Source organism: Nicotiana attenuata, chromosome 1 (assembly GCF_001879085.1).
Source record: "Nicotiana attenuata strain UT chromosome 1, NIATTr2, whole genome shotgun sequence".
In the NCBI taxonomy this organism is placed as follows: Eukaryota; Viridiplantae; Streptophyta; class Magnoliopsida; order Solanales; family Solanaceae; genus Nicotiana; species Nicotiana attenuata.
Window position 1 is genome coordinate 46801409 of NC_031989.1, and position 12339 is coordinate 46813747.

Consider the following 12339-nt stretch of genomic DNA (forward strand, 5'->3'; position numbering starts at 1 on the left):
CATTTTCTCTTCTTTTCTTTTCTTTCTTTCTTTTGCCTTTTCTTCTTCTTTTTTTTTCTTTTCTTTCTTTTCCTTCTTTCTCTCACTTATCTTTCACACTTGTGCATCTGATCTTTACTACTGATTCCGAAAGAGGGGTATGAAAGAAAATAAATAAGGCTCAAAGGGGTAACAAAGGATAAAGTGTTTAGATAGCAGAACAAAATGCCTTCGTCATTCCAATCTTCAGAACATGCCAAGTGCAAAGAAATACAATTAAACCAAAGAAGATTATACATAATATCTCTTGACCGCATCGGAATTGATGGCCATTTCGACACACTTGCTTTCTATGTCTGTTAAATACAAAGCACCATTGGACAACACTCTCGTCACGATGAACAGCCCTTGCCAGTTTGGGGCGAACTTGCCTTTGGCCTCAGCCTGATGTGGAAGGATACGTCTCAACACTTGCTGACCCACTTCAAACTTCCCTGGACGCACCTTCCTATTATATGTTCTTGCCATTCTCTGTTGATATCACTAGCCACGACACACTGCTGCCAATCTTTTCTCATCGATCAAACTCAATTGTTCCAGACGGGTTTTGACCCACTCGTCATCATCATATTCCAATTCATCATCACACTCAATTTCTTGTATTACTATTTCAGAATTAGATTGGCTTTTAGGACTGGGCTGAAGATTCCTCATGCATGTCATGTCATTGAAACCAGCATAGAAAGAACTGTACAAGAAAGAAAAGAAAAACAAAAACAAAACTATCAGGAATGAAGAAGAATGGAAATTGCATTTCACTAAAATTGAAAGATAACAAGGTTAAACACATCCAAACGGACGAAACATAGAATCTGAATCACAACCCCGGAATAATCCAGACAACCAAAAGAAAATCAAAGCCCACTATCAAAACTCCCTCCGAGTAGGAAGAGGAGTAGCTTCCCAATTGTTGATTTTCACATTCGGCCTGACAAAATGCACCTCTTCGTCACCAGAACCTCCCCTAATTTCTACCGTGTTCACTTCACCAAATAGACTTTGGACCCTCCCAAATCAACTCCTCATCAAAGACAAACACAGGCTTTGGAACTGCTAACACCGGACGCTTCACTGCCCCTGACTTGACAAAAGTCCTGAAGAGGTGTGGGATAGGCCTAGAGAGCGGCCATGCTTTCTTTTCCGACTTTGTAGCCTTCTTCACATCATCCCGTGTAGGCTTGAACCCTAGACCAAATGTACCCAGATTTTTACGTAGAGATACTGGCTGCACGATACCTTGCAAAGATGCGCCCATAACTTTACTCGGCACAAAACCATACTTCAACATCTCATTAGCTACCATGCAGATCGAAGGTGATAGCCTCGGCCTTAAAATGCATTTTCCTTCAGGAACATTTTCGACAGACATCATTTCGGAAGTTTGATAAGCTAAAGGTCCTTTATCATCTCCGTCCTCGATAAACGGAACAGACGAATCATCATAAAGGGATAAATCCTCCTCACCACGCACAACTATTTCTTGTTTGTCCCACTCGAATTTCACCATTTGATGTAGAGATGATGGCACTGCCTTAGCCGCATGTATCCAAGGCCTACCCAATAACAAATTATAAGAAGCAACCACGTCTAGCACTTGAAATTTCACACTGAAACTAATTGGCCCTATCACCAATTCAAGCATTATATCTCCAACAGAACCTTTTCCTTCCTTATCAAAACCTCGAACACCTACACTGTTCATATGGATTCTTTCGATGTCGATCTTCAACTTTTGCAAAGTGGACAGAGGGCAAATATTCGCACTGGACCCATTATCAACCAATACCCTGGTGACAAAATAATTTTCGCACTTCACCGTGATGCAAAGAGCTCGATTGTGTTCCGTACCCTCTATAGGAAGCTCATCATCTGCAAACGTGGTTCTATTTGCTTCGAAGATCCTGTTAGCAATCTTTTCTAATTGATTTACTATGATATTATCAGGAACGTGTGCCTCATTCAGAATCTTCATTATGGCCCCGCGGTGTTCATCCGAATGTGCCAACAAAGATAACAGAGGAATATTAGCTGGAGCTTTCCTTAATTGTTCAACCATGGAATAGTCTTGCACTTTCATCTTTTTCAAGAACTCTTCGTCCTCCTCCTCGGTCACCGGTTTCTTCATGGGCATTTGGCTACCCTTGAAGAGCTTGGCCTTCCTTAATTCTGTGGAGGTAAGACATCCTCCGAAATGAGTCGGTCCTCTGATCTCAACAAATTCTTCCTCCACTTCTTTTCCCTTGTGTGTCATTATTGCTCGTTTGTAGTTCCACGGGACATCTATTGTCTCAACTGCTGGCAACTGAGTCATTGATTCAATAGCAATAGGGGTAATGGGAGATCCTTTCACAACTACAACAGGCTTGCTTGGCACCCCTAGTACCACCAACTTTGGCTTTTTCCGACTTGCCTTGACACCATTCGAATACCCTTTTGCAAACATCACACGTTTTCTAGATACTTCATCTTGCTCCACAATCTTAGCGGGTTTTTCAATTTCAATGGGAGGCCCTAAATGAGGGGCGCAACAGTATGGATCCGAGGTCTTGAAAGTTGGTTTTGTACCATAGTATTGGGCATCAGGAACTTTGAACAAGGTTTCACTAGAAGATAGAGGGATGTTGGCATGGGGAGGAGCTGCAAAAATGGGAGTAGTTACTGACACGCTTGTATTGGCGGGTGGAGCATGAAAAGGCTGGGGCAAGGTGCCAGGGTAGTTGTGGCAAGGGGTAAAGCCTGGGGCACGTTGTGAGGAGAGACCAGCGGCATTGGGAATCTGGGATTGTGATGGTAGTGGGACGGAAGCAAGATTTTCGATGTAGTTGGTGGGGAATGAGGGTAGAGGGTGCCCACTAATCCAAGCCTGGTACATCTCCGTTATCTGGCGTTTCAACCTTTAGGCCTCTTCTTTCAACTCAAATTCTGATTCGATAACACCTATGTCCGATCCCTTATTAGTCATGGTTGTCTTGTTGTTTGACCTAGCGTACATGGATGACTCGCCCGAATGCCACAAACTAACCACCTGCCTAAAGACTCAACACATCAACAACAACCTTGTTAGCAATCAGGGCTTTAACAGATTGGTAACCGCACATTTGGGGGATGAATGCACCTAAGCAGTTAACCATTTCTATTATGCATTTGCTCGGCTGCTTGCGTCATCCCAGCTTTTCCTTATTTCCATTCGCAATTTCTTTTCTTTTTCTCTTCTCTCTTATTTTCTGCCTTTGCTTTCTTTTTGTTTTTATTCTCTCATTTCTCCCTCTTGTTTTGCCATTGTTTTCTTCTCTCGATTTCTTACTTTCCCTCTTTTTCTTTTCTTTTCCTCTCTTGTTTTTCCTCTCTTTTTCTTTTCCTTTTTGTATTTGGTTACGGTCGAATCCTATGGAGATTGCCTACGTATCATTACCCCGCATGAATCAGACCAAGCGTAGTTCTTGAAGATCAGGAATAAAGTAAACAAACTGACATTCTCTTTTTTCTTTTTCTTTTTTCTTTTACCTTGATGACTACTCTAATGAGAAAAGAGAAATAAAAGAAGCTATCCTTTTGAAACAAATACTCTATTAAGGAAAAACCCTAGAAGAGAAAAATATTTTTGATTTTTTTTTAGGAAGGAAGTAAATATGTTTCTTTTTTCTTCTATGTACAATGTCCTAAAGTTCTAATGAAAATAAAAGATTTTTTTTTATTTTCCATTAATTTTTCAAAGAAGAACCTCACAAGAAAATCTTTTTGGATTTTTGAAATTAATACCTTAAAGAAAACTCTTTAAAAAGGTACTAAAAGAAAATTCCTTTTTTTGAATTTTAGTCTTAATATACTAAAGGAAATATAAAAGCATTTTTTTTTTGATATTAATTGCCTAAAGGAAAAAAACCACCTCAAAGGAATTTTTTTTTCATTTCTAAAATTAGTATTCTAAAGAAAACCTAGAACGAAAATATAAAAACACAAAATTTCTCTCTCTATTGTTTTTGGATTTTTTGACTTGTAACACATCTCCAAATAGAAATAAGAATAACAAAAGACTAGGCAAACTCAACTAGACTTATTACAAACTCTGACATCACTTAAAAGACTGAATGCCACTATACAGGACTAAAAAGTAAAACATGAATAATTGACTCAAAAACATAAAATGGCCCCTCGAGCAGCTCCTGAATGCAGTGATCCTGGGGTATATGTCATGCTCAAACTCCGATAAGTAATTCGACACCTGTATGAGAAAACTTAAACCAACACTATGTCAGACAATAACATTCCCTACTAGACACATGCAAGACATGATTGAGGTTATTTTTGCAAAGTGGCTTATTTGGCCAAAAATGGCTGGAAGTGCAAAATTTGGCTAAGACCTCGCAAAGCCAAGAACCTAACATTTACTAGGAAGATCGGACCCTATGTGGGTTGCCTACGTATCACGCCCCGAAAGACGAGAATCAGGTATGCGTAGTTCGGGCAAATAAAACAAAACCAGCTATTTTTGAAAACAAAACCCTTTCCTTTTCTTCTTTTTTTCATTTTTCTCAAAAATTCGACAGAGTTTCAGTACCATTTGGACATTGGTTTTTCTATCAAAACAGGTGATTACCCCTCCCAGCCCTCACATTGCTATTTTCTTTCTCAAACTCTCCCCTTTTATTTAAAAAGTCGGTCAACATACAAATCCAAAGCAGATAAATGCACAACTAGTACGCATCAGGATGGTCTGTCATTTTGGGTACACCTGTCCTAGACGGACCCAACCCCTGTGTTGAGTCCCCCAAGTCAAATGCACATGATGCAGATAAGCGTTCCTACTAGGGATCCAGCATGAGGCTGAGTTATTCTAGGTTTAAAACCTGGGTTTATTTGTTCTAGACCTGGTCTACCCGAGCGGACAACTCGAGCCGAGGGGGGGCTGCGTACCGGTAACCAAAAGATCCTCCGGCTTTGCAACTTGTCCGAGCCTCGTCCTATTTGGGATATGACACTAACAGAAAAAAGTCACGACCAGCGTGCACTCCTCGGGAGGGAGAAGAGAAGGGTTTCATAGCAGTTTATATATACAGTTCAGATAATATCAAAGCGGTAAAAAGCAACATTTAGCATATTAGGCCCAAACATGTAATAAAATCAGACAATAGATAAAGCGAAATATAACAATTCATCTAAGCTCGAATTCTGAACCCTGAACCAGAGATTCTGGGTTTTTGTCGCAAGTAGAGTCGCCAGAGCTGTCACACCTCATTTTTCACTACACCCCCGGAAGGGTATAATAAAGGGAGTTTTTCCAATTTAAGGACAATCGAAACGGGATTTATTATAAAAAGATTCAGAGTCGCCACTTGGGAGATTTATGGTGTCCCAAGTCACCAGTTCAAATCCCGAATCGAGGAAAGGATTGACTCTGTTTAACAGTCTGCGAACCAAAAATTCGGGTAGGGAATTCTGTTAACCCGGGAGAAGGTGTTAGGCATTCCCGAGTTCCGTGGTTCTAGCACGGTCGCTCAACCGTTATAAATGGCTTAGTTATCTGATTTTAGAACATTTTGAACTATGTGCAAATTTTAAGTTTTAACCGCTTTTATTTTTTAGAGAAAATTGCAACGTTATTAAAATGCGTCTCAAACCACGTCACATAAATGCACCCGTGGCCTTTGACATATTTTAGCATCATTGAGATTTGGATTTGGGTCACATAAATGCGCACCCAAATTTAGGAAGGTAATATTATTAAACTAACGCGCCTAAAGCAATTTCGCGTTTGCAACATTGCGAGGGCCATGGAAATTCGCTAATGGCACACCTCGAATTCTAAAGGATAAACAAGATTGATTAAAACGAGGGCCATGCAATTGTCATTTTGTTTGGCATGGCGCACCCCAAATTTATTTTAAAGGGTATTTAAACTAAAAGCTCGGAGGGCCATAGACTATGTCTTACCTAGTATAGCTCACCCCCCCTATCATTTAAAGGGACCTTGATTAATTAACACTAAACATAGTTAAAGGTTCTATTTAAACTAACTAAAGGTTTACATGGAAAAGTCAATTATTAAGCAAAGGGCCTTGGCCAGGCATAAACAATCCAGTGGCCCAACGAGAAAGGAACGCTCAAGTCTCATTTGAATGAGACTGCCTCATTTGGGCCCAAGAATGAGCCCAATTACTCATAGACCTGCTGCTTCTGAGGGAGGGACTCAGCATCGAGTCTCCCCAGCATGAATGAACGCCTGAAGCGACGAATTTTAGGCACAAATTCATAAAGCCAACATGGAGACCAATACATGGGCAAATACACTTTGAAAGTCATTTTTGTGCTTATCAGTAGGCAGTTGTGTGACCTTTAAACAATGAAAGCAATGCAGGTTTTCAAGACAATTGACATCCCTATTTTAATGCCATAGCTATAAGCAAACTTTGCCTTCCAAATCTCCAAGTCAAGTTGAAATCAAATTTGCAGCCTTGAATCTTAAACAAGCTCGTATGAACAGAGCTTCATACAGTAACTAATAGCATTTCCATTTTTAGCTAACTAATACACAAATCATATTAAAAGCACCAACAAATTGCAACTAAAACCAAGCAAACTTCAAGATATATCAACCTAAAACTACGACTATGACTTTCAAGACTAAAACTGAGTGATTCTCAGCAGGAAATCCACAAAGCTAGAACCCGGATACAACACCAAACATAAACTTGAATAATTAAAGTCCATTGTTCAATTATGGACACAGATGCAAAATACCACACCAAGTCACTCTCATACACTCAATTTCAGAGAGAAGCAAGAGGCCCTAACTAATATCTATAACTTGAATTCTAACTACATAACATGAAACAGTAAAAGGAGAAAGGAAATTCAACTTCAAATAGAATCTTCATTTAACAAAACTTCAAATCTTTACATGCTCAACAATCAAGCCCCAATCATGAGCTAAGGAAATACCTGGGAAAGCAAAGTGAGAGGAAAAGAAAGGATCAATAGAGCGGGACAGTATCNGTAAAAGAGTTAAGTCTTATCCAAATAGTCATTCATTGTCTCAACATTTGATTGTTTTGCCATAAATATGAGTTATTATTTGCTTCCTGACTATTTTTTGGATCCAATGACACCGGCAAGAATGGTAGCAAAGAAGAAAAATAGAAGAAATGGTTAATTTTTTCCACGTAGTTAATATCCAATGATTATCTACATTTATTGAGAAAGTGTAAATTTTAAGATTATTTACATACAATCCAAATAACTTAAATATTTGACATGATTAGTGTCCGCGCATCCGCGCGGGTACTAATACTAGTTGTAATTTATAGCATATTGATCTCAAGTTAGCCATAGTTCGGCCCTTCAAGCCCTGTTCAGCTCATTATCCTATCAAAGATCATTCAATAAGAATTCTTTCTTCTCTGCTTTATTTTTATTATATTATCTCTCATTGAATTTATTTTTCACTTCTCTATCATGTTGTATTAACAAAATTTTATATCTTTCGGATTGAATCGGTTGCTTGTGACCCGTCATATAAAATTGTTGCTTAGACCTTGAAACTATTTTTTGGGTTAAACATCTCCAACTTTCGATATTTCAGCAAAAAAAATTGAGGCTCTAAAAAGTTCAAACTAGGAAAAATCAAAGGAGCTGTTTGTTTTTTTTTCGTATAGACCACCACACACTTGTTATTCCATGTCATCCATGATGTTGACATATGTACTTTAAGAAAACCAATGACACGATCTATTCTTGAAAATCACCCAAAAAAAAAAAGTTTAGCTAGAGATTTGACTAATTAATAAGACAAACGTCATTAAAACATATACTTACGGTACGAGAAGTTTTATTTTGTGTCTCATACAACTGACACTAATTATATGAGGCTCCTTTTTGTCTCACAAAATTGTGAATCCCAATCTTACATTTCTGGGTCCACGAAATTCTGGGTCCACAAAACTGTGAGACAAAAAGTTACCGCTGTATGAGACACAATAAAATTTTCCCTTACATTACATAGTGTATCTCTTACGTTTACCTAATCGGCTAACTCCAACTGATTACTAGAGGTATAGTGCAAAATTTGGACATTGAATTATAAATATTGTGGAAAAAACTAAGATGGGGTGTCCGCGGAAGGAGGAAACATGGAAATTCTAATTAAACAGAGGAGTGAATTGAATGTGCTTAATTTGAGCCTAAAGCCTTCCTGTTTCTGGGGATCTTTTCTTCCTTTGCCTGGACACTGTTATTTGCTTTCCTTTTCATTTACGACATGACATCAGATTCTTTTCCCTCTAAGCTCTATGATCTTTACGTTTTTAAACTCAATCCCATCCATGTTCTAACCCCAAAAACTAATTTGTCGATCGGGGTTTTGAGTTTCGAGAAGAAAGAAGTTGACAATTTCCGTAAGGATGAGGGCGCGATTGCTCTCTTTGACAGCAGTTTTTGTTCTGAGTTTCATAGGTACGTACATCTACTCTCGCCTTCTGCATTGACTTTCTGTGGCCCCAAACCATAGGCCAAGAGGACGATTTAAATTTAATAGATTCTTAAAAATAAATAGATTCAAAACTTAAATCTTTATACATTTTTCACACACACACATGTGGGTGTTATATGTATAGCCTACACAAATCTTTTTCTTCCGTGGTGTCCTATTTTAAGAGCCTCATATTAGTTTTGAGATTTATACAAAATATAGATAACTTCTAGTGACGAAATTTTAATATATTGGATTGAGATAAACCTAAATAGCTACATGAAAAATTAATAAGAATTTGTATAGTTGTTTGAAATTGAGGTGTAATTATTGTTCTTATCATAGGTTATTAAGATTTTCAACCAGGTAATATTTTCATTTAATGACCCTAGGCTATTTGTTTGTTTCTCTTCTGCAGCCGAAAAATGCAGGCAGTTGGTGGGAGAAGAATCAGCTTCAAGGAGCAAGACCGAAAGATTCACATTCATAAACTGCTTTGACATGAGTTACGGAACCATGGGCTGTTTACTCAAGGAATTAGTGAAGATCTATTTATACTACATTAGAGCAACTTACGTGCACAAAGTTAGGAATGAAGCAACAAAAGAAGCAGTCCAAGAAAACTTGTCCAGAGGACAAAGTCTTGAAGATGCAGTCAAAATAGGGCAGCAAGTGGGAAATGCAGCGGCCAAAAGAGCATCTTTACAAGCAAAACACATTATGGGGCCAATGGTTTCATCTGGATGGGATTTTTTTGAGACAATATATGTAGGTGGCACATTGGGTGAGGCAATTATTAGAAGTGTTGGTACATTATTGGGGTCTTTTATTGGAGGAATGATTGGAGAAGGGAAAACTAGGTGGTTGGGTTTTCTTTTGGGAAGCCAGTTTGGTAGCTGGATTGGTGGGAGGCTAGGCCTAATGTTGCATGATGTGGGAATTGGGCTGCATTATCTACAGCACCTCACGAGATCAACTAAGAGTGATGGAGAAAGCAACTCACTCTTGTTGGTTCCCAGCTAGTGAAAGACCTTCTCTCTGTATTAAAAGCCTGAATATTATTGCTTGTTAGTGCAACAATTTATTGCTTATAGCCTTGAACTTTGTAAAAAGTTTCACATTTCTTCAATTGAGTTGTAGCCTTGTGTAATTTGATGCATGCTACAATATGTGATATCAACGTAATTCCAAGCGTAAAGGTTAAGCGGATCATTAGGCAATAGTCACATGATTCTATAGTCTGTCTAATATTCATTTTTTCTTTCTTATTGTCTTTTCTAATTCAACTATGTTGCGAACGATCGTGGATTAACTAGCACACGATCACACACAAAGCAAATAGAGAAGAAAAATCAACACAAGGATTTAACGACATTCGGCTAAGGCTAATCCTCGGGGCAGAAGCAGAGAGAGTTTTTCACTATGAATGAGAAGAAAAGCACAATATAATCTCTAGAATCGCCAACTACAACCCCTATATATAGATCCCAAATAGTCCCAAACCAATAAGAGAAAGCTTTCCCAATTTGACAAGGACAATAGGTTTTCCTTCCACAAATCTATTAGGACAATGGGTTTTCCTAAACATATAGGGATTATGGGTTTCCTAAAAATAAGAGAAAATAATTCAAGCCACAAATAAAAAAAATCTTCCCCTTGGCTTGAATTCTCTTCATCAACGGGAACAATGTCTCTCTACCTTGCCCTCATCCCTCGCGAGGGCTCTACCCATTGCCGCACACATCAACCAAGTGTAGGCAACGCCTAAACTTGTTAAGTGACTCAATCTCTTTAGCCATAGAACTAATCAGCCGATTTGGTTCTATACTCGGCATAGCTTCTGGATAGCTATAACACTCAAACGCATCAACGGTCTTTACAACTGCCAAAGCAAGTCCCACAGGATTTGTATATCCAAGAAGATTCCCATAAATTACGTTTGCAAATCTTTGCGGTCGGTTGATCACTCTCTTCTGTCTACATGTTGTAATGATATATGGTTGTTGTTGCGCAGGTGCATCAATATTATCATCTTGATCAATATTTTGCACCTCCTCAACTTCCTCTACTTTAGAACTACTGGGCTGATATAGTGGAGATTCAATTTCTAGCTATATGCGGTCACTGACACCACGATCTGTTTCTGCTATTGCCTTCTCCCTCTGACTGTCCAGTGAGGCAGATTCATTGAATGTTACATCCCTACTGATAATTAGCCCTGGAGTCTTTTAATCTGTGCACCACAACCTATAACCTTTCACTCCAGTTGCATACCCTAGAAATATGCACTTCTTTGCCTTCAGCTCAAGTTTTCCATCCCCCACATGAGCATAAGCAGGACAACCAAATATCCTTAAATTTGAATAATCAGCAGGCGAACCGGACCATACCTCAAAAGGAGTTTTGAACTCAATATATGGATGGAGATCTGTTGACCAAATAACACGCTGTATTGATTGCTTCAGCCCAAAAATCCTTGCTAATACATGAGTGTGAAAGCATGCTTCGTGACCGATTACAAAGCGTTCTATTCATATGTTCTGCAACACTATTTTATTGTGGTGTTCCGACACAAGTCCGGTGTCTCACTATGCCTTCTCTACTGCAGAAATTATTGAACTCATAATTATAAAATTCCAACCCATTGTCAGTCCAAAGACGCTTAACTTTTCTTTCAGTCTGCCTCTCAACCATCGTCTTCCGTTTAACAAATATTGGAAATGCCTCATCTTTTATTTTCAGAAAACATACCCACACCATCTTTTGAGTAATCATCAATCAAAGTCTTAAAATACCTGGCACCACTCATGGAGGGAAATCTGTTTGGACCCCACAAGTCTGAATATATATAATCTAACTTGTCTCTGGTCTTGTGTTCGACCTTCTTGCTGAACTTTACCCTTGTGTGTTTACCAAACAACAATGCTCACAAAAAATTCAAAACTTGATTTTTGTACCCATTCAGCAAATTCTGCTTACTCAACAAAGACAATCCCTTACCACTCATATGACCAAGTCGCAAGTGCCACAACTGAGACTGATTCTGATCATTTTTTCCAGAAGCTACAACAGCTTCCCCATCAACTATACTGCATGACGATGATACAATTTAGAATGCAGTTTACCCTTCATGAGTACCATAGAGCCATTACACACTTTAAGTATTCCATTCTCGGAATGAAACTTATACCCTTGATCATCCAAAGTCGAAAGAGAAATCAAATTTCTCTTTATCGGAGGAACATACCAACACTCAATGTTTCTGATAACTCCATCGAACATTCTAAATGTGATTTTACCAATCCGCTCTACTGGTAGTGGAATCTCCCATGTAGACAGTCGCACTGATCTGCTTGTAAGTTGCAAACCAATTCTTGTGTGGACACATGTAGAAAGTAGCACCAGAATCAAGAACCAGGAATTCTGCCCATGACTAGAACTTACGGCATAGACTTCCCCTACATAATCACTATCATCAGAATTATTGCCAGTGTAAATAATATTTGCCGAATTATCTATTTTTTGCTTCCCTCTTTTCTCTTTCAGCTCGGGACAATCTCTCTTGTAGTGACCTCGCTCCCTACACTCATAACAGTTATGTTTTCTTGCTCTAGACTTCGAGCTAGCGGTTGACTTTTCCCTGTCAAAGTCCTTTTGTTGTGCTCTTCCTCTACTCACAAGACCCTCGCCCTCAGTTCTGCTGACTGGAAATCTCTTTTCCAACTCTTTAGATTTTAGCGCATTACTAACATCTTCCAGTGAAATGCTTCTTTCCTATATAGCAATGTATCGGCAAAAGTATCATAAGACGGTGATAAGTGTATTTTACTTGATTT

At 38.7% G+C, this 12339-nt stretch overlaps 1 protein-coding gene across 1 annotated transcript; it reads left to right on the plus strand.

Moving 5' to 3' along the window:
* On the plus strand, positions 8074-9701 carry LOC109240870. The gene is made up of 2 exons (XM_019407552.1): positions 8074-8487; positions 8922-9701. Exons 1-2 carry the CDS (start codon positions 8436-8438, stop codon positions 9524-9526), a joined length of 657 nt encoding a protein of 218 aa, XP_019263097.1. The 5' UTR covers positions 8074-8435; the 3' UTR covers positions 9527-9701.